Consider the following 22,793-nt stretch of genomic DNA (forward strand, 5'->3'; position numbering starts at 1 on the left):
TGACTTGCCCATTTACACATAGCAGTCAGAGGGAGCCTTCCTTCTTCTCTAGCTATATTTATATACCTGGGTGACCCAGGCAGACAAGCCAAGCTGAGCTTACTTAATGGTAGAGCAGTTCTTTTAACCTGTTATTTCTGGAGATAAATTAATGGTCAGAATGTTTTCTTTCGGAACATTTTTATTTATAGAGTTTCTTTGAGGGGCAGTCAGCTTCTTGGGATGTCGCTAAGAAGGATCAAAACAGAACAAAGAACCGCTATGGAAACATTATAGCATGTGAGTATCGGTGTCCTTGGTTTGAGCGATAGCTCTACTCGTGTGTTACCCATGCTGTGTTCTCTCTTCCTTTACAAATCTCCAGTGGCATAGCTGTTTAATACCCTCAGCTGAGAAGCAGGACAGTGCCTTTTTCAGCTTTTTTTTTTGTCCTTCACAGTTCAACTTTCTTCCTTTTATAACTCAGGCTGAATTTCGCATTTGCATCTCCGTTGTGCAAGCGGTGGTAAGCATACATCAGCAACAAGCAACATCATTTGGATGTTGATTCTGTTTATTTGCAATTTGTATTGTTTTACCAGTGCTATTGAACACACAGGAATCAAGGTGCCAGAGAACTGTCTGAATGGGTAGACTTACCTCTTCATCGAATCCCAAGTGCATTGCTAACCCCCATGTTTTGACTTCATTAATGTCTCAATATGAACTTGAGTAGGCTTGGGTTGGAAGTGAGGAAACAGTAATCAGCATTTTTGGTTTTCTAGATTGCCAGCAGTGGAGCTGATATTGAAAGGGACTTTGAGCAAGTAACCGGTTTTCTTTGTGTCTTTTTAACCACGTGTAACAGTGCCAACACCTTTCAGCTACACTTAATGAAATTAAGTGAATGTTTTTTGAAATAATTGGAGACCTCAAACAAAACGGTTCTTTGTAATTCTGTATGAACACTTCATATTTAAAGATTGTAAATTGTGAGGTGCTTATGCCAGCTGATTTTGGTTTTCTAGATGACTTACCGTTAGTATCTTACTTAAAAAATCACACTTCAAAAAGGCTCCGTAACCACTTGGTTTTTACAGATGACCACTCCAGGGTGATTTTGCAACCTGTTGAAGATGATCCATCTTCAGATTACATTAATGCCAACTACATAGATGTGAGTGGAATGCACAGCTTTCTCCCTCTCAATTTGCCAGCTTCTCTATGTGAAATTATTGCATGCTATGCCTACAAATTTATTGAAAGCTTTCTTTTATTAAGAACAAATGTACACTTTCCTTGTTCTACGTCCTAGTACTCACTGACATTGTTGTGCTTTCTTTCACATCTGACTTTGGTTTGGGCTGTAGATTTGGCTGTACAGGGATGTAAGTACCACTATATGTGAATAACAGCATCCTATTGTAAATATTTAATATAGATATTGTTATTAGTTACTTTCCTCTTCTATTTTTATCAGTTGATAACTATGCATGCCTCATCTAATTTACCTCATCTGTTCCTTTAAAAAATTTTTTTTTTGTGTGAATATTTTTTGTATCTGTTTTGAAAAAATAATTTAGCCTTTTAGCATAATTATGCCTTTTAGCATATTATTGGATGTTAGATAACTCAGGTGAGCCTATCTGTTAAAGAGAACTTGCTGTTCTCATTTTTTAGTGATGATTTTCGCCACTAGCTTTTCTTTTTCCCTTCCCATTTATATGTGAGAAACTAGATAGTATGCTGTACTGTAATTGTCTGAAAATGTACCTGTGGAGTAGCCATAATGTATGTTTGGCAAAAAGGGAGGGATTATGACATTTGTGGGTTAGGTTGGGTTTTGGAGGGGGGGGTTGTTTCTTTTTAACAACGGTTTAGACAAACAATATTTAGGTGTCATTTATCTTAATGTGCTAATTTAGGTATTACAAAGTATATGCACAAACACATTTTATATAAATATTTTAATGTAGTAAAAATTTCCTCACTTCTGCAGAAAACCTCTAAAGTTCAAAATTCCATACTTTAATCAGAATACAAATTAAATTATAAATTTAAAAAAAAAAAAAGTGGTACAAATTTTGCCAGATGCTTTGATTAACAACATATAACTTTTCTCTAATTAACACCATAGGAATAAACAAGATGTTGTATTCAAAGTAATTCCAAAGTAATTTGAAAGGTAGTGGAGTAACTACTACAAATGTTTTTCAAATACGTGGAGTTTGATTACTTTTCTTTATAATTGAACCTTAGCAGTTTTTCCTGACCACTGTTAGTTGATAAATTATTTAAGAACCCTTGAATTTCCAGGATATAAAGATTTAGCTCTAGATACATATATATATATATGTCTTTTTATTTGGATATTTTAACAAGACAGTCTCTGTGAAGTGATAGGCCCATGATATTTTGCCTGGGGCCTTAAACAAGAAAACTCTCCCAGATTTGTAATAATTCCAGTTCCTTGAGAATATTGTTTTTCTGATTTAGGAGTGAATTGAATCTCATTAGAGCCAGACAAGAAAGCTACGAGTTAAAACTGGTACTTGGCAATTTTTAAGTGGCACTTCTATCTTCTTCTGGAAAGCATTACTGAATGTAAACCAGTGTAGCCCAGGTTCCACTTTCATAATTTGAAACTGGGGCTTGATATTAAGAACTCCAGGAAAATTTTTTTAGTCATTTGATGTGATCTTGGTCTCTTATAAAGCCAAGAGTAAGATACTCAGAAGTTTTTTCATATGCCCCAGAGGAAGGTATTCTCTCTCTAAACAGGATAATGAAGCAGTCTGTGGAAAAGAATAAAACTTCCTTGGGTTTGTTGAAGTCCTTCAGTTTAGTAGTATCTTGTGAATACCAGGAATCCAAGGGCTTATGCTCCCCTGTAATGCAGTGCTTCAAGCAAGTGGCCTAGTAAAACTGCAACCTAGAAAAAAATTGGAGTTATTAACATTTGCACATCATGAAATTCTGTATTGTCTTCTCACCAACAATACTGAACTCTCCTTCCACTTTGTAGCTAAGTGCCTAGCTTGCACTGGTCAAAATGTACTGTGAATTATTTCCTTAAGAGCAGCACCTCTTTGTCTTGTAGTTTTTATGTAGGTAACTAGTGCTATATAGTACTGGGCCTAGACCCATAGACCCAGCTACCTGGAAAAGCTTAGTTGTGTAGGGTTACCCATCTACATATCTATATATATCTATATCTATCTGTATCTATATATATATACATAAGTATTTGTATATACTTGTGTGTATCATGCCCACTATAACTGATGCACACTTTGTGCAGTCAAGCAGAACATTTCACTGCAGTAGGACCTCGATACAGTGCACACATCAGTGTCCAGCTCTGTCCCCATTAGTTAGAGCTGGGGTATATACCTCTGTGCCTTACAAAGATGCTCTGTTTAGAAGAAAAAAGGTGTATATTTTTTCATATTGGCTAAGTTGGGAACACAGATCAACTACTGAGATAATATGGTGGCAAAGAATTTTTCATAAATTTTAAGTAAATGGCCCAGTGTATTCGGCTGGGGAAATAATGTCAATAGATAACTAATTTTTAGGCACAGGGGACCCATCTAGAATACTCCTTCCCAGTACAATACAATGTCTGTTCAAGTCAGATGTTCTTATTTTCATTTTATCTGTTGTCATTCGAACCTTTTCAATATTAATTGTTTTTTTAGATTTTGAGATTCATGCTGCTCTTAAATATTGGTTTGTTCTGAAAATGTTGTCTAGAATTAAGGCTTTTATTTTCCACTCTCTGTTAGTAATATGGTACTCAAACCAACTTATATTGCTGTTTTAGGGATATCAGAGACCAAGTCACTACATTGCAACCCAAGGTAAGGATCTACCAGCTTTAATCAAATCAAACAAGTGTTCTCTGTAGTGTCCTGAAGTGTTTTGGTAAAATGGAAGTAGATGGAAATACAGCATACATAGTATTGTGAGTTGTCATCTTGTGTTATGGTAAAATAACATAGGTTATTTTGTCCAGGTGGAATGTGAATAAATTCAAAAATTGCACTAATTTATCGTGTTAATTAGCTATTGAGCAAATCTTTTAGTGATAAATTCAGATGATAAAGTCAGAAGCTACTACCATGATTTCCAATTATGAAGATGAATAGAGAAAAGAGATGTGGACAGAAGAGAACAGTTTCAACCTGCCTTGAGGCATTTTTCTTTCCATATTACAGTGTATTATTTTATTGTCTAGGATTTAGTCCAGGATGCAGTGAAGATAGTAATGATAAATTAAACTCTGTCTCAGAAAATCTGGGTAAAGTAAGTCCAGAGGACAAAGAGGACCCCTCTTTATAGGAAGGAGTGAGGGAAATCTTTGTCATGTAACACCCTACTAATAAAAAGAGAGGTTAGAGAAAAAAACTGAAATTCTATGGAAATTATTAATGTTGTGTTTCTGATAAAAAACAATGTTTTTCCTCACAGTGAGGAAAAACAAATAGATTAGTCTAAGATTGCACTGAAATATCAGAGGATATGAATTAAAGTAAAAATAATTAGATTTAGGTGTGCCATTATTTCATCTCTAAGTATAATCAGATAGCTGTCTGGAAATATCCTGTTATTTGTGCCCCTGGTCGATTGTAGCTGCACACAGGAAAGACAAAATAAAGACTTGTTTTAAAGCAGAATGTTCAAAGTTCTGTCCACGTGTTTAATTTTTGTGTAATTGCTGCCTAAATAGGTCTCTCTATGGTAGTTAAGTCTACATTTGCATTTTATTTTTATTTTACTATGTAAATCATTGCACATAATAGTGTGTAAAGGAGACAAAAGTTTATTGCTGTTTTTGTGTGCAGCCTTTGATCTAACATGAAGGAATATGTTTTAGTCTTCAAATGTGGCACTTAGGTTTAGTGGTGCGCTCAGCAGTGCTAGGTTTGTAGTTGGACTCAATGATCTTAAAGGCCTTTTCCAACCTAAATAATGCTATGATTCTATGCGTGTTATATACAGTAATATTTATATTACTGCTGGATGGTCAGGAAGCTGTTTCTAAGGTTATTGTATCAGTGTAAAAGCCTCTGTCACTCAGCATGTCTCTGCAGCAGAGCAGGAGGCAAAGCTTAAATTAGTGCTCTTCATCTGCCTCACAGAAAAGTAGTTAAGTTAGTTTATATACACTGCAGTGGGAAGTTTACGGCTCAGCACCTACTTGTGTTTCTGAGCTTTGCCAGCATCCGGATGGTAAGTGCACAGTATCTGTACCAGCAGCCCTCCTGCCTGATACTTCACTCTGGCATGGGCATCTTGGTGAGCACCTGAAGAAACTGACTCTTAACACATTGTACTGAACAAATGGAAAACAAATCTGGAAGTGTAACTGTAGATGTAGTCACACATTGCTGTGTCCTTGTAGTTTTCAAGCAACTTCTGGCATTTTGGTACACGAAACACCTGCTATTAGTTTCTTTCAAGTGGTAATTCAGTTAAATTGAGAAGATTCAGCATTGGTTAGAAAAAGCATTATAGTCTGGAAACTGTCACAATGTTACGATGATGTGGTTTTGCAAAGCTTTCATCTCTGAGCAAGTGTGCTCATGTACATCAGCTCTGAAAACCACTGGATTTTATTTTTAGCACTTGCTTTGACTATTATTTTTTTGCAGAATATTATCTGGATTTTTTTCTTACAGGTCCAGTTCATGAGACTGTATATGACTTTTGGAGAATGATATGGCAGGAGCAATCTGCTTGTGTTGTGATGGTCACAAATTTAGTGGAAGTTGGGAGAGTAAGTTTTTGGTTTTGTTTTATTATTAATGCTGCAAGGTTAAAAAACAACCTGCTGACAAGACACACTATTGGCAGAATGTAGAAGGGTCTTGTGAAGGATGATCCTGCATCCTGAGAGGGGAAGGGGCAAGAGTCCAGACATTGCTACCATTACAGCATTGCATAAAAATGACTTCTGAAGGTGTTTGCCTTGTTGCTTTCATGAGTAGTGAAAAATTGTCTAGATCAAAAATTCATATTTCAGCAATATAGATTTGCATATTGTCACTCAAATTAAGAGAGTAAGTGGACTAGTGAGGAAATGAGCTTCAATATCAGTGGCTAGAAATCAGCAAATTATTTATAGTTCAGCAGTAACACATCCCTCGGGGAGTTCTATAAAGTATCTGGGATTACTTGCAACAGTTTGATTATGGATACAAAATACATCCGAGTTTAACCTAAGTGGAAATGTATTCCATAGCTCAGCACTAAAAAAAAATACAAATGCATATTTTAAAGTGAATTTGGCATCTAAGTACAGCTGTGTAAAGCAGTGGAAACTCCTTGTAGCTAGTGCTTAACTTAACAGCCATTAGCCATGACAAGCCACATGAGTGCATGGTCATTTTGGAAATAAATGTGGTGTCATTTATCCTCAAGCTTTTCTTTTCCATTGGTGTAAAATACATACCCATTTTGTATTTAGGTCAAGTGTTACAAGTACTGGCCTGATGACACAGAAGTTTATGGGGACTTCAAAGTGACCTGTGTAGAGATGGAGCCCCTTGCGGAGTACGTCGTCAGGACATTCACTTTGGGAAGGGTGAGCAGTGAGCACATTTTGAAAGGGCTCAGCAAAATACTGTTCCCTGGTAGCAAGTAGGATGAAAGAGGCTATGCTGACATGTATTCCTGTAGAATACCAAATCCCTCTGGCTCATTAACAGGCCCACAGTATAGGCACCCTTACCTCACTATGGGAGTTTTGCATTGTTTCAGCACTATCCAAACATGTATCTCACTATGGGACTTTGAATTTCCGCAGAAACGTCAACTGCTGCCCTCCCCTCTCTGATAGTCACCTCTTCTCCATAGCCATGCTTCTGAGCTGAGCTCAAATACCAGGTTATGAGTCATGCCTGCTGTTCACCTCCATTCACTCTGTTTTGACTGCTGCTGAGTCAATCTCAATCAAAGGACAAACTCTGTGAAGTGCAATATATGTGACACAGTTGTGGTCTTATGGTAAATCATTTTACTTGCCTTTAAAGGTATCAGGCCATTGTCTTAATTAGCAAAACTTCTGAAAATCAATATAAAATGCATCTAAGTCTATAATAAACAAAAAAAAATCTAACGCAGCAAAACTAGCATACTTAATGTTGAAAGTAAAAATACAAACTTCAAAATTAAAAAAAAACCCAGTAACATCTGTAAGCTTCCTGTGGGTCTTTGCTTTAAATAGTGAAAGGATGAAAACTGCATCTAGATTCTATCAGTATGTGTCATCGTTATTGGAGTCAGATAAAATCTAGTCTATGAAATACTTTGAATGTCATAACCTTTGGTTTTTTGCCTTTTTCAGAGGGGCTACAATGAAATCCGTGAAGTTAAACAGTTTCATTTCACTGGCTGGCCAGATCATGGAGTTCCTTACAATGCCACAGGCCTGCTTTCCTTTATACGGAGAGTCAAATTATCTAACCCTCCTAGTGCAGGGCCTATTGTTGTCCATTGCAGGTGTGTACAGAAGGGGCAAGATTGATTTTTTTGACAAACGTGTATATGATTATTTACAGTAGTCTACTCTGGAGCATTCATGATTTCAAATTGTTTTGGTTTTGTTGTTCTATTTTTGAATTGCCTAATTGACACTGCAGTAGGATTTGACTGTCTAAAGCAATGTCTGGAAATAACCAGATTCTAGTACACTTTTCCTAAAAGCAATAGCCAGAGAATTTCTTTTTCCTGCAACATCTGCACCAGCTAAATCATATAATACTTTAGGCTATCATTTTAGGTAGCCTACAACAATTTTGTGACAGCATTCGAGAATGAGCGTAGATATATCTGCTCTGATAGTTTGGTGTTGCATATAATGTCTGAACAGATTATTAATTTAAATCAAAGTAAGCAACTAGATGAAGGAAGATGGAATGAGGTTAATGGCAACAAATACAGAACGTTGTTTTTCCTGTGCCGGTTTTGCAAGGTTTTGTTGTTGGGACACAGTCCTTTGACAAATAGAATTTGTTTTCAGTGATTTTCTTAAACATTTTCATCAAATGTTTAATTACATTTTGTACATAAAGTTGTTTGACCTTTATAGATTTTAATAATTCAGTGTGCAAAAACTGTCCATAGTTTTATGTAAAACCAAAATAAATCATGAGTGAATCTTCTGAATACAATACTGTGTTAAATGTGCTGTCTGAACTAGCTTGGAACTTGGCAAGTAAAACATACATTTGAGTTTCTGGTTGCAATATATATCACTTAAAATCATCCTTAGTCTTATTAAAGAAAAGATCTGTCATATTCTGAAGTGCATAAGCTTAATCATGCTCCAGATTTCAGTTAAACTAATTTTTTTTCCTTAATTATTGACCTGGATGATAAAAGGAAGGGTTTTTTTTTGGTTTTTTTTTTTTGCTGTTACTTAGTGGCTAAAATCTGGTGGGAAAAGGTTGTTTTGGACACATCAAAAGATTTAAAGAACATTATGATAAGAAGATAAAAATTAGATAGTGTTTGTGATGACAAAACTGAATGTTGTTATAAAAATGCCCCCAGTAATGGTTATAAAGTTTGTAGATGTTTTGCTGGGGATATTCCTAACAGTATTTACTGGTTCTTTTTAGTGCTGGTGCTGGACGGACAGGTTGTTATATTGTCATCGATATCATGTTAGATATGGCAGAAAGAGAAGGTGTCGTGGATATCTACAACTGTGTCAAAGCTTTACGGTCCCGTCGCATCAACATGGTACAGACCGAGGTATGGCAGTTCGCCTTCAAAGCCTTTTGAAACAGACTACGTCAGAATTTCACTGTGGCTGTGAAAAGAGCAGGCAGTGGCCTTCTTGAGGGTTTATCTCCATCAGGGAGCATTGCTTAGTGTTAGCAGTGCCCAGAACGAGGGTGGTGCAACAAACGTGACAACTCTTTTAGTCTTCACACAAACAAGTGCCCACCTCACTGGGTAACAAAAGGAAAGCAAGGAGGATTTTTTTAGGGAAGACCCTGCGTAAGACCTGTCTGGGACATTTTTCCCCAGCTCTGGTATCAGCAATTCCAGGAACCCACAGGTGGAATTTCAGCAGGTTGCCACTGGTTTTAGACCATCTCCAATTACTTTATCTATTGACTATTTCACTTTATGTCTATTTCTCTCTCCCTTTTCAACTCTGTTTTTGTTTGCTTTATTAACCTTGCTGCCAAGCTTTTACCATTTTTTACCCTTTTGGTTTTTCAACATGTCTTCAGCAACTTCACAGTAAAAACCATTGCCTTTGTAATGAAGCTTAGTAATGAAGTTCCCATTCTGCCACCAGAGTACCATTGAGCTTCCACGGAAACATAGGTTATTGGTTTATATTAAGACAGGCGACCCGAAGTGGTTTGCCTTTTCTCTCCATAGGGACTTCTACCTGAGAAGTTATTTCATCTGTGACCACATGGAAATCTCTGCAGTTGGCAGCCAGGCATATCAGTGTAATTTGGTGCAGTTTTTATTCCATGCTTCAACCTGTGTCAGTTGAACAAATAAATGTTCATGGTCAGCTAGTCCTGCTACAGGGCCATTAACCTTTGGGAAGTGCCTGGGATGTAGTGTTTCAGTCTGACTGCATCCCACCTGAGTCTGCATGTGAATTAACACCACTATTATTATTCCTTTCTCTTTCTCTCCTTTTTACCTCTTACCTTCTCTCAGAGGTTCATACTTACATAGAAAAATAAAGCTGTAATTGCAGCAAGTTCTTGTTATATAGGCAACCGTGATGCCAATAGCTCTATACCTGTGTGGGTAAGGCAGCAAAGGCTGTAGAGACAGAACATGACCATGGTCTCTGGACACGTGCTGTTTCTACAGGCACATATTAAGGTTCGTGCTGTTAGAACCTCATTTGTATACACAGTAACTAGGTGAGGCTGGCACAGTTCTAGACATGGTTTACATCTATTACTCTAGGGGTGAGTAAATATAATGGGCATTGTGTAAAAATTGACAGAAGACTTAATTGAAATAGCAGTGCAGTTGTCGAGGACTCAGGCTATCTCAAGGCAAGTCGAAAAAAAATGGGAAGAAATGGTGCTTTTGTTGGAACATACTTGAATTTATTACTGGCCTAGAGCTGGCTATGAGGCAATTGGGGTACTAGCTTGCACATGCATGAGGAGAGTGCAGTGTGCCAAATACTGGCTAATCACTCTAGTAGTGCTTGAAGCAATTTACTCTTTCTGTTATTATCAGAAGTCTGAAGCCTATTAAAAAAATTAGTATTACCAACAAGTCATTGGCATATGCACAGAAACCCATAAGCACTGCAAGAAAACTAAAAAGCTCATGTTAAATAAATTGCTATCCCCGCTTTGTTAAATTTTACTGAATTTAAATTGGTCATGAAGAAAATGTCCTTGTTAACTGCACCCCAATAAGAACAAGACTGTGTTTGTATTAAAACATTATTTAATGTATTGATGGACACTACCTTGATGAGTTTTACAGTGTGCAGTAAATCTGTTTATCCTAAAATGTTTTTAAATCCTAAAATGTTTTTAAATGGCTATAATTTTTGTTTCTTTTCCTGATTTGATAGGAGCAGTACATCTTTATTCATGATGCCATTCTAGAAGCTTGTCTGTGTGGAGAAACTGCCATTCCTGTCTGTGAATTCAAAGCTGCTTATTTTGATATGATTAGAATTGACTCTCAGACAAACTCTTCGCATCTCAAAGATGAGTTTCAGGTATTCACAGTTCCTACTAACTCTTGATGCAACAACAATTTTTTTGCCTCTAGATACATTTAATTTATTTCAATGAAAAGGCTTTTCAAATAACTTTAATAGCATTTGGTCTCTACCTTTTGTACACAAAATAAAGCACCCACATTTATGTGCTTTGCAAAGTTGTTTTAAATATGGAATATCCTTTCTTTAATAAAATAGCTTAGAAATATCTGTCTGGAATAATGAGCAGTGAGTAGGAACCAACAGAGAGTTTTGGCTTGCATTTGCACAGCTAAGGAATAGCTCTTTAGGGCTCCAAAGGATCTTGATTTTTTATTCCTTTCGGAAAGGATGCTGTCATGCGGAATGTGTTCAGTGGTATGTGGAGTGCCTTTCATACCCGCAGCTTAACCTCCCTTGAAAAGCACCAACATGTCCAGCAAATGGATAGGAGCTCATATTTGCTAATGTCTTCTCGCTAGCGCCTCACGTTTTCTCATATTGCAATATTTTACATTAAAACTTGCGGAATCTTGAGTCCATTTTGTGTTGATTCAGCACACTAAAGCAAGCATCCTCTTTCCCTTAGACCCTGAATTCTGTGACCCCTCGCCTGCAAGCGGAGGACTGCAGCATAGCCTGCTTGCCAAGGAACCATGACAAGAACCGCTTCATGGATATGCTGCCACCTGACAGATGTCTGCCTTTCTTAATTACTATTGATGGGGACAGCAGCAACTACATCAATGCAGCTCTTATGGACGTAAGATACTATCTTCTTTGTCTGCACAGTTTGCCATGAAAAGCTCTGTAATATAAGAGAGAGCACTTGCTGGTTTAAGAAAGGGTAATTCTTTGTTACTGCAGTGCCCAGTAAAACAGTCCTAATGAAGAAGTTTGGGGGGGAATGGGTAAGAAGCCCCACTAGCTTGTGTTGTTTGTTCAGAAGGTTTGTTATCTTTAGCCTTTTGCATCTTTGTGGGACCCTCACTGGAAATCTCACCTTTTTGACAACATTATATAAAGCTCGAGTCTCTAGATGTCCAAATCTCAAATCTCAGCAGGATCTCAAAAATCTACTGTTTGTCAGATAACCTGTCTGAGCATGAGGTTACTGTCACTATTTCATAAAAAAAAGCTTTCTATATTGAGGCAGGAGTGACAGAGGAAGAAAAAAATTGTTTCTTTGGCATGTTTGGGTATAGACTTGGGGGTTTTGTTGTTCATGTTTTGAGTTGCAACTCTTTAAAGTTTAACTTTGAGTGACAGAAGTACTTGTCAGGGGAAAAGGTGAATTAATAGGAAAAATGGAGTTGAACCTGCTTATACAGGTCTAATCGATAAATCTGTTCATCACACATGCTGCCATATACCTGCTTGTGCCTCCCATTGGCATTTCCAACAATAGGCCCCTAAAGCTACCTTTACAGTAAATACTTAAACAAGTGGCCTGATTTCCAGGGACACCTCACCTTCCTCAAAAATAAAGTGGTGTCAGAAACTGCCATGTCAAGGAGACATGCTGGAATAAAATAGCAAATAGCAGCAGAAATCATTAGCACTGAATGATGTAGCCATCTTTGAGTTCTGCCTGAGCTAGTGCAGGAAACATTTGAACTGATAGCAAAATGCTGTCCCTAATCTCAGAATTAGCTATTGTGCCAAAAAGATTAGAGGAGTAGCATATGTAAGACCAATGTATTAGGGAGTCACTGGGTGACTGAGTCAATGGATGAATAAAAGCAGTGAGCAGAATTTTGGTAGCAATCAAAACTGTTTAGAATTGCAGTTAAAATTACATTAAGTACTTGGATAAAATTGATGGACTATGGACCAACCAACACAGCTGCACAGAGGAGTGTAGTCTGGGGTGAAAGGAAGACAACACAGGCTGTGGGTGGCAAGAGGACTCTGAGTGTGCAACAGTATGTGGCAGCAGACACAAGAACCAAGCAATGTATTAATGGATCAGAAATCAGAGACAAGTAAGGAAAGGCAGAATTTTTTAAGACTGATTTATTCACAGGGGGGAATTGCTCCTGGACAAGGAAAGAGGACTTTCAATAGCAAAATAGAAACAGAAACTTTCCCCTTATCTTTCTCTTATCTCAAGAAAGACTAGAAATTATGGGGAAGAGGGATAGGAAAACATCAGCTAGGACATGTTCTATTTCTTAAAAATACAGGGGAAGAATCAAAATTGGTTGTTCCTGTGTTCTCCCTGGGCAGATCTAGGAAGGAAGACACAAGCTGCTACTACCCCAACATGATTCCTGCATTAGAAAAGGATAGGAAAAATTTAGATTAAAAAAACTGGCAACCTCCTTACTCTCTTGTCAAACAAGTACTGATCATAAGGACAAGTTACAGTACAATAATAACAAGTTATTGGAGGTTATGTCAGTATATTGCACATGAAGATCCCTTATATCAATCTTCAAACAAGTAAGCTTCCATACTGGAAGTGGTTTATCTATGGTACTAGGTCTTTCTCTTAAGTTAATTTACTTAATTCAGTAAAAAAAGAGCCAGACTGCTTTTGGTACCAGCATTGGTCCTAAACGTGGGGGTCTCTGTGTTGCATACAGTAGTCCCAGCAACTTCTTTTTCAAACTGGTGACTTAAAATCCCATCCACCTCCAAGAACATTCATCACCTTACTCCATTTCTCAGATCAACCTCTTGGTGCTTCCTTACTACCTCATATCTGTATTCCTTCACTGCAGAAATTTTCCATGCATGGTTGCGAATTGCCTGCAAAAGACTTCAGATCTCTTCTCTTCTGCTTGATGCTTGTAATAAATGTACATCATCAAATGAACCCATCAACTGTTAGTTGTGTCTCAGTTAATCTGTGCAAAGCTGGAAATCCCTATTTGCAGTTGTGTATAACACAGCATACAGAAAATGGAACCTGCGGTCATGACAGGAAATAGTACTTTTCTGTTTAACTTGCGCTTTCTGCTGGAAATGGGCCCCAGTAATCCTGAAAGTGGTTCTGTGGGTGACCCTGTGAAACAGAGTTTGGGATTGAGCTTAGTCCCTGTTTCAGTCATGGAGTTCACCTATAGCCTGCTGTGGATAGGGTGACTTTCTGAGACCTCTGCACCCCTCCCTGTAACATGGGGTGAAGGTTTCCTGCTTGGTCTCCTGGACACAGTGCCTGGAGCAGAGTTGCCTGAGCCTCAGTTCAGCAGAGCCCTGAAGAGCACCATCAGTGCCCAGAGCATATCGAAGTGAGAAAACAGGGCTTGGTCTGTAACCGAGCAGAAGGCAGACCTGAGCAGAGTCAACCTCTTTGTTCTTACTGGAAATGATAATGTATTTTTAACTGTAACATCTTTGGTGAAATCTGGTGTAGTTGATGTTACAGCTTTGTTCTATTTTTATGTTTTTTTCTGTTGCAGTGTTTCGGTAGAAGTTAAGTACTTCCCCTACAGGTACTAATAAAATTATTTGCCTTTACAGAGCTACAGGCAACCAGCAGCTTTTATTGTCACACAACATCCTTTACCAAACACTGTGAAAGATTTCTGGAGATTAGTGTATGACTATGGCTGTACTTCTCTTGTGATGTTAAATGAAGTCGACTTAGCACAGGTTAGTTTGGAGCTTGAATTTTCCATGTACCGTTGCGTGCTTTAATCACTCTGCATTCACTACATGATGAAAATGTAGAGGAGTGCAGTGATTTTACAGTTATTCTCTGCTTTACAGAAACTAATCAACACTAGTTGTTCACTGAAGGTTTACAGTGGAATAAGGCAATGCTCAAGGTGTAACTTACAACATTTAATTATGTCCATTTTGTTCTGGTGCAGGGCTGCCCACAATACTGGCCCGAGGAAGGGATACTGCGGTACGGTCCCATCCAAGTGGAATGCATGTCGTGTTCAATGGACTGCGATGTCATAAACCGAATTTTCAGGATATGCAACCTAACAAGAGTAAGCATTATCATAACAATATGTGACAGAAAAATATGTTATTTTTAATACTCTCTACGCTGTTCTACTTTTTAATTTTGAATAATAGTAGAATACTAATGTTCTTAAGACATGAACCAGAAAAGAGTCAGACAAGCATCACTGTCTAATACTAATTTCTAGTACTTTTCTTTAGCTACGCACTAAACAGAGAGAGATTTAGGGAGAATGAGTGTTTTTCTGTGACATTTTCCCTCATGAGTAGATGTATGAGAAGTATTCTGTAGTCTGCTTGTTTGGTGTACAGTAAAAGAAATATCCCTCTAATGAACATGAAGTGACAAGTATTTAGTCCATAGGTTTGATAAGATGTTTTCCGTGGTAAATCAGGAACAGGAAAGGTGAGGCTGGTTATACAGCCAGGACCTTCTCAGCCTAAGATGTGAGAACCACAACATAAAAGGAAGATTGTGGCACCCTGTAAAGCAGGGCGTGAAAAAAGTCTGAAAGCTCCTCTGCCTCTGAAGGGTTCTTCACCACTGTGCCTCGACCTACATTTATCATCTTTTTCTCAAGCTCAGTAGCAGTGCCAGTCTTACATTCTTGTCAGCTCTTTCATACCTTGCACCATCTTTTCTTTTTGCTATCCCACAGTGTTTCACACTATTGCAGCATCATCTCAGACCCTGTTTGCCACACAGCATTTCCTCCTTTGTCTCACCTCTATGCATCACTTATCTATGTTGCCTGCCATTAAAGAGTTACAGATGTTTGTGCCACCATTCTATGTACAATTAACCAGCAATCCCTATTTTACTTACCAAGACTGCTTTGTATTTTTCATCCAATACTGACTTTACCACTGACTGCTACTTGGAGTATATGTTTAACTTTCATTAATGTTGAAGGATAACTGTGGGGAAAACTGATTACTGTGTATACACAAAGATTTTTCTTTTTATTTGATTTTTATTTTCATTTTTCAGAGAGCAGAGGTCAGTTTTCATGTGGCCAGCGTTTTACTCAAACTTTTATTTTGCATATATTCAGAACTATGAAAAGCATTTTCAGCTTTTCATACCTCGTTTGGAAACTACAGGAGGGTGTGGGTGTGGGCACACTGGCAAATATTACATCATAGCACTTTTTTGTTGTATTTTAAGACTTCCTCTTTTTTTTCTATTTTTTTTTTGGTTCATTTCTTATTTTTGTTTTTTTCCATTTCTTCTTTTTTTATGATGTTTTGATTTTCTACTCCTCTACTCACTCTCTCCTGTGGCTTTTTTGCCTATACGTAATGTTTTTAAATATCTCTCTGCTCTGTTCTTCCTTTTCTAAAATCCACAGTCCTACTCCTTTTCGTCATCTTCAGCTGCAAGAAAGTGAATAGACTATTTATTCTTCCTGTTATTGAGGCCTTTCTTGTGACAGTCTAATTGTATTCAAAGCTCTCCCTCTATCGCATCTAGCATATGGAAAGCTCAGAGACTGGCAGCAAGGCTGTCATGATTATCATCTGGCAAAAAGGGAAGACTTCAAGGACAGTAGTTGTATTTGTGCACCAATATTACTTGTTGTTTATTTGTAATGGAATCAGTTCATGCTTAGGAGTCAGAGATCTGTCTTCATATCTGCGGGTCTAAGAACTTAACAGTGATTTTTTTATTGATTATTGATGTTAAGCCAGCTTGGCACTTAGAATCTAGGGAATTTGTCCATTTAAAAGTCAGAATCACATTAGTGATTGATAAACTGTGATGATGTCTTCAATGTAGTCCTCTTTTTTTTCCCTTTTTTGACATCTTCCTTGAGCTCAAGTGGTACAATTTAATGGAGAGCCTACCATGCAATGTATATACTTGTTGGGATCTGTTCATAATATAAACACTTAGGTTTCATGTTAGTTTTATATTTTTGTTTTCTAAACTAAGATGTAAAGGTGTCGTTTTGACCTAAAGCTCTTTGGTTTTCCCTCAGCCACAGGAGGGCTATCTGATGGTGCAGCAATTCCAGTATTTGGGATGGGCTTCTCACAGAGATGTACCAGCTTCCAAGAGATCCTTCTTGAAGTTAATTCTGCAGGTTGAAAAATGGCAAGAGGAATGTGAAGAAGGGGAGGGTCGGACCATCATCCATTGCCTGTGAGTAACTTGGAGAAAGTCAATTGCTGTTCTTCAAATAAATGGTTATAAATTACTTCTTGTTTTAAATTTAAGCAGTATTCTTATGGATACCTTCTTTTTCACATGCTCTTGCCACTTTTATTAAAAGAAAGTAAGTACCACTGCTTTTGGTCAACTTTTGGATTTGTCTGTATCAGGACAAGGTACCATGGGAACATGATACTACTGTGATACTGTGTATTTGCCGCCTTCTGTACATGATAGCATTTTTTTCAGGTACAAAACCTTTACAGATAAACAACTTCTGCCTGGTTTCAGAAGGAAGTCTTTTTTTGCTGAGTGCCAAATAGTTATTTTTTTGTGCCACTCTTGCATATAGTGTGCTGCATTTTTTCCAGAAGGAATGCCTACAATATTTTGAGGTGTTTAAACTGAAAACTGTGGATATATGAAACGAGAGAAAAGTTCTATTACAGTACGTGATCCTACAACTATTGTCAGTAAATGACTGCTGGCTGCTTATCTGGACCTGATGCTTAAATGGGAGCTGGTTTGAGAGTTTTGGAAAGATGGCATCTTTTTCTCCCTAAGCAGAGAATAATTGATCTCTTTCCTACCTTATTTAAGTACAAAGTTTTAAATATAGAAATTGAATTATGCATTTTTACTTGAAAGGCTTCTGTTTAAATGTTCAGAATGAACTAGTGACCCCTTTCTGCCTATCCCACCTCAAACTTCATAAGAGGAAATACCTACCCTAATTTCTTTGAAAATAATATTAAAATAGTTCAGAAGTGTGCCTAAAGGTCAACAAGAATTGAATTGCTTATTCTATCTGGCTAGATAATCCTCATATAGCAGGATAATTTAAGTGAGTGTCTTTCCAAAACGAAGTGGAAAAATTATTTGCCATTGAACTTGGGGTTTTTTTTATTTCTAATTCTCTACTTGCCATAGAACTTGTGTTTTGGGTTTTTTTTCTAATGCATATGTAATTTAGACTCATAGTACAGCTGGGCAGCATGACTGACTGTAAGGACAGAATTCAAAAGTGGTAATTGAGAGAAAGGTCAGAAACCCCAAATTTCTTAGACCAAACTCACTGGTGCTGCAATGAGATTGCTAAATTCTAATCTCCCTCTGGGACTCATGAATCACTCGTGCTTACAGCATGAAAGAAGAGAAATGCATTTTGGGTGTTCTCTTAGGTCGTAGTGATATGTAACCATCTGTTTTCCTTGTGTACAGAAATGGCGGTGGCCGGAGCGGGATGTTCTGTGCCATTGGCATTGTGGTTGAGATGGTAAAAAGGCAGAATGTGGTGGACGTTTTCCATGCTGTGAAGACTTTGCGGAACAGCAAGCCCAACATGGTAGAAACTCCGGTAAGTACCAGCCCATCAGGGTTACTGCAAACAGCAAGGGAACCAGAGGCTCTCTTGTTGTGTGAGCTGCTCTCTCAGTCCTGTGCCCACAAAACAGTGCAAACCTATGATGGGCCACAAGAAGAAAGGGACAGATACTGAGTGTACACACAAGTCAGCATCACAAGAGGAGTGACTAAGCATTTTACAGTACTTTTCTTGTACTGGTAGCATGATTTTCACAGAAAATATTCTGAGTTAACAGAATGCACTTTAATCTCCCAAAATAACCCTGTCTGTTTGAAAGGAAGTTGCAGCAGGCTGTGCTCAAACAAGCCATCTTGAAATTTTACAGAATAAGACATTTCTCCTTGGTAGGAATAGGCTGTAAAGTATAGATTTGTAGCTGGATATGTGAATATTTTTCTCCTTAGTAACAACTGCTGCTTTGAAAGTTTTATTGAATAACAATAATCTTTTTTACTCAGATTTGTAGTAGTCAAAATGATACCTCAGAACTTTAAAATCAAAGCCTTGGATCTAGTATGTTGCAAATGAATATATAGAATCTAGAATCATTTAAATTGGAAAAGACCCTTAAGATCATTGAGACCAACAGTTAAATAATAAACAATATAAACAGTAAACTAATTGTCACATGAAAAGTGGCAGAAAAGAAGAATTTTCTGTCCAACCTGTGTTAATTTATTTTTTGTCCATCAGTGTCCCCCCCAGGAGATCAAAGCCTTTTAATGTCCAAAAGAGTCTGTTAGCGTCTCACCTAATGAGACCCTTCACTTAACAGATTTGTTCAGATGGATAGGACATTCGATAGCTTTTTATATCAGGACTACCCTTAATAGCAGTAGGAAAACCCCTCAGCAGGTTTCTGCTGTGAGTTATTTCACCATCGACAAAACTGTCAGCATGTAAAAATAGACTCGTTCTAACAGTTCATGAAATACCACATTTATTAATACAAATTTGTGACAATTTATGGGGTTCATTTTGTCTGGAATAGGGTCTAACTGCAAAAACACACATAAATTATGTAATAGTAATAATAAAGCCAAGCATAGGCACACACGCTAAAGCAAAAGCAACTTACAAAGATGTAAAACAACCTACAAAGAATAAGTAAAGCAAAAACTTAAGCACATGCCCTAAAGCAAAAGTTTGTTACACTTACAAATAAGTGAGACAACAAAGAATAAGTATAGCAAAAAACTTAAATACACACTATAAAGCAAAAGCAACTTACAATGAAGTAATACCTAAAAATTTTAAATTACTATGAAGCAAAAGTGAAATTAGTATATATTAATAAAGCGATCGCTCAGCCCAAGGTGTCCCGAGAAGGTGGAGGTAGAAAAGGTAACCCGTCAGTTACCCCCGCAGAGTTGATGGAACTTCTCCCCGATTTTTGCTTATGTCAAATCTCTTTTTATGCCTTTTTTCTTTAGGCAGATTGAGTGGATATAGTCAATAAACTAATTTTGGGGTGATAGACAGATGAAATAGGCCCAAGGGTCCATTTCTTCAGTTCCTGGCAGCCAGGATGTTCGAGAAAAAAGGCCATGTTATCTCCATATCACTCCTTTCTTCATTTTAATCCTTTTATTAGTTTCTGGGAATGTCTCCCTAGGTGCTGGGGTTTTCTAGGAAACCATCAGGAGGTTTTATCTCCTTTTGTGTAGCCTTTCTATCACCTTGCACTAATATAAACAATATGAGTCTGAATTAGTGAAACTGCAAGACTAAATATCTGTATGTACATTGCCAGAACTCAAAATAATCTTCGCTCTTCTGGATAATCTTTATGCATACAGTATGAGTGCATATGCATAGGAATTTTTGCTTCAGTCAGAAAAGCTGAGCAGTCCTTAAAAAAATTCTCCCACATGGACATTTTTCCTTTTTGTAGGTGAATGTGAAAGCAGGTTGAAACATAGTGTTTGGGAATTCCTGCCATTTGACTCTCGCACTGCCAGCAGCCAGTGTCTTCAGCCAGATGGCTGCCTACAGCATAAAAATCAGGGATGCCAATTGAAATTTAAAACATTTTGCAGTTTATGCATACTGGAAATTGCTTCTGACCTTGTGAACTTGCATATTGAGCAAAATTTTTATAGCTGCCTCTCCCCATATTGCCCTTTTTTGCAAGTGTCGGTGCTCACTTAGTATCAAGTAGCTTTTGTGGCATGATTTTCTTAATTATTGTGCATCAGTTCCATCCCTTGCCATCACATAAATTAAGAAGATAGTTAACGTGGTAACAAACAGAACATCCTGTAACAGCAGTGACACTGGGCTAGGTATTCCTTGTTTTGCCACAAATACTTTGCATTCTCCTGCACCACAGACATCTGAGACACAACATATTAAATTGCTGCCTGGATTTTAGTTGACTGCTGTGAAGAAAACAGGTCAGATCACATGGAAAATTATTTGTGTCACAGTAAAGGGAGGCCAAGGTAGATTGTGTGTGTTTCTGATAAACGCTCTGCAAAATAATATTTCATTTCAAAATAGACCTGAATTCCTCTGTAGCTTTAAACTGAAGTTACAAAATTTTTGTAGTTATGTATTTCTGTTGTGTGGGGTTTTATTCAGAACTCCTGAACAGCAGCAGATGTTGAGTCGTTAGTTAGAAAACAAACCAGGAAAACCAATATATAACACTGTCATGTGCCCTACATTCAGCAACATGATCAGATAACAACAATGAGCAGCACAACAAAGCCTTTAAGATATCCCCACAACTTCCTGCTAATGGATCACGCTGTCTTCCTTTGCAAACAAAAATAAATCACGAAAGCAGATTTATTTTGTTAAGTCACAAGGGCAATAGAGATCACATTAATTTTCCTGTTTTTTTCTTCTTCTTCACCTCTCCTCTCTCCTTCCTCCTCCCTTTCTCCCAGTATCAGCTCTCAACAGCAGCCTTGTTGAGGGAAAATACTAACCACAATGAAGTTTTAGCTTTACCTTCTCTTTTAAATGTGCATCTGATCTCTTGGATGTTACATCAACACGACTGTACAAAGGGGCTGTGGACCCTGAGCAGCCTTGTATCATGGCTCAGTATTCCCCATCTATTCACTGGCTGCCCAAGCAGCAGGCATTAGTTACTGCTCAGTATCAGCTAACTCAGGTATAAGTGATCAAGTGTAAGAGTTGAGGTGCTTTCACTGCAAGAATGCTCTGACTGAGAGGAGAGCTTTTCATGTTTGATAAACCAGTTTAGAAGCTGAAAAAATCAGAGAAGCACATAATTGCATTCCATGGTCAGGGATTTTTTCCTCTTCATTGATTAGGGTGAGTTTTTAAATCAGAGCTGGTAACGTACTTTACTTGTGTAATAGGGGAAAAAAATAGAAAATCCAAGCATGTCTGGCTTACTAGTTAGCAAACAGTGTTCTTGGTTGTAGATGTTGCTGCTAAGATTTTAGAATCTTTATTTAACTTCAGTTTTTGTTTCTGTTTCTCCTTAAAGGAGCAATATCGCTTCTGCTACGATGTGGCGCTGGAGTACCTGGAATCCTCTTAGTTGGAAGGGATATGGCAAAGTTCACCAAATACATGAATCTCAATAAGCTGTTTTGACAACAGTTCTTGATCCTGTGAAGAAAGATTTTAGGGAAAGAGGGGGGTGGGAGGGATTTTAAATTTTAAATGCAAAGTATTTTTCTTATGAAGTTGTGTATCTTAATAAAAGAACTCAATCTGTTTCTATGCTTGTATACAGTATCAACATTTAGTGCCACATAAATACTATTTAATGAAAACCAGAGTCAGAAGAGATTTGCTCAAATTAGGACTTTTTAGTGTGTGTATATGCAGCCGTCTCTCAAAACAGTTAGAGCGACCATCTGTTGCATGTATCAATATTTCCTATATGGTATTTTTTTTCCTTTTGATACATTGTTAAAGTACAATAACAGTGCAAATTGATAGTAAGGTTCATTCTTTATACGTTTCAAGTGTTGCATATATATATTATATATAGTAAAAAAAAACTGGCTTATTTTGTTTTAATGTGCAATGATGGCTGGATCACATAAAGATCTTTATAAAGAAACTTAAACATAAGCCAAAGACTCAAGTGTAAATATGTCTATATGGAGAAAGCACATGTATTTATTGTTTACTTGCATTCCTTTTATGATGGCTGAAAAAAAGAAGAATCATTTTTCTCGAAGAAAGCTTTTTTTGCTGAAATCAAGTGTAAACAATTTTTGTAGTTTATTTTTTGTATGTTTTAGTGTAAGTAGAAAACATAATTTTTATGCATAGACCAAGAAACATAGGTATAGTGGTTTTGTTGTGTACATGCTTGTGATTCAAATTCATGTAAACAACTTGATTATAGAAGGTCTTTAAGTACAGGACCAAAATCTAAACATTTTCCTGAAAATGTATAGTTTTTCACAGTCGCATTAGTTAAGTACTGATCAAAAAACTATGTAAGGAAGTACACACTTCAAAATGGCCTTGCCTATGACTTGCACAGTATTGGAAGAAATTTTTAAGCTTCATTAAAATTGTACAGGAACCAATTGTTTCAAAAAAATATTGAAGCACAGGTCAGCAGGAGAACTGTGAGACAAATAGATGGGTCTGCATATGCCCTTAAGGGTAAAAAAGTATTTGTTTAGCAAATTGTAAAATTAAGCAATGTTTAA

General features: G+C 37.3%; 1 protein-coding gene across 8 annotated transcripts in view; it reads left to right on the forward strand.

The window, feature by feature from the left end:
* The window catches only part of PTPRK (protein tyrosine phosphatase receptor type K), a 395,313-nt gene extending 373,604 nt beyond the window's left edge, over positions 1–21,709 (forward strand). For 4 of the 8 annotated variants that reach the window (XM_051792097.1, XM_051792101.1, XM_051792096.1 and 1 more), the window contains 15 exons: positions 192–279; positions 1,080–1,156; positions 1,350–1,367; positions 3,806–3,842; positions 5,664–5,761; positions 6,452–6,568; positions 7,331–7,485; positions 8,607–8,742; positions 10,565–10,714; positions 11,286–11,459; positions 14,165–14,296; positions 14,518–14,643; positions 16,600–16,763; positions 17,994–18,129; positions 21,605–21,709. In XM_051792097.1, the coding sequence (XP_051648057.1) occupies positions 192–279; positions 1,080–1,156; positions 1,350–1,367; positions 3,806–3,842; positions 5,664–5,761; positions 6,452–6,568; positions 7,331–7,485; positions 8,607–8,742; positions 10,565–10,714; positions 11,286–11,459; positions 14,165–14,296; positions 14,518–14,643; positions 16,600–16,763; positions 17,994–18,129; positions 21,605–21,658 (1,662 nt within the window). In that variant the 3' untranslated portion in view covers positions 21,659–21,709. The remainder of the gene's footprint in view (positions 1–191; positions 280–1,079; positions 1,157–1,349; positions 1,368–3,805; positions 3,843–5,663; positions 5,762–6,451; positions 6,569–7,330; positions 7,486–8,606; positions 8,743–10,564; positions 10,715–11,285; positions 11,460–14,164; positions 14,297–14,517; positions 14,644–16,599; positions 16,764–17,993; positions 18,130–21,604) is intronic. The other 4 variants (XM_051792099.1, XM_051792103.1, XM_051792098.1 and 1 more) reach the window with 1 other exon arrangement.
* Positions 21,710–22,793: the final 1,084 nt, after the last annotated feature.

The sequence above is a fragment of the Manacus candei genome, unplaced genomic scaffold (genome assembly GCF_025592945.1).
Source record: "Manacus candei isolate 608988 ecotype Guabito, Panama unplaced genomic scaffold, ASM2559294v1 h1tg000034l, whole genome shotgun sequence".
Lineage (NCBI taxonomy): Eukaryota > Metazoa > Chordata > Aves > Passeriformes > Pipridae > Manacus > Manacus candei.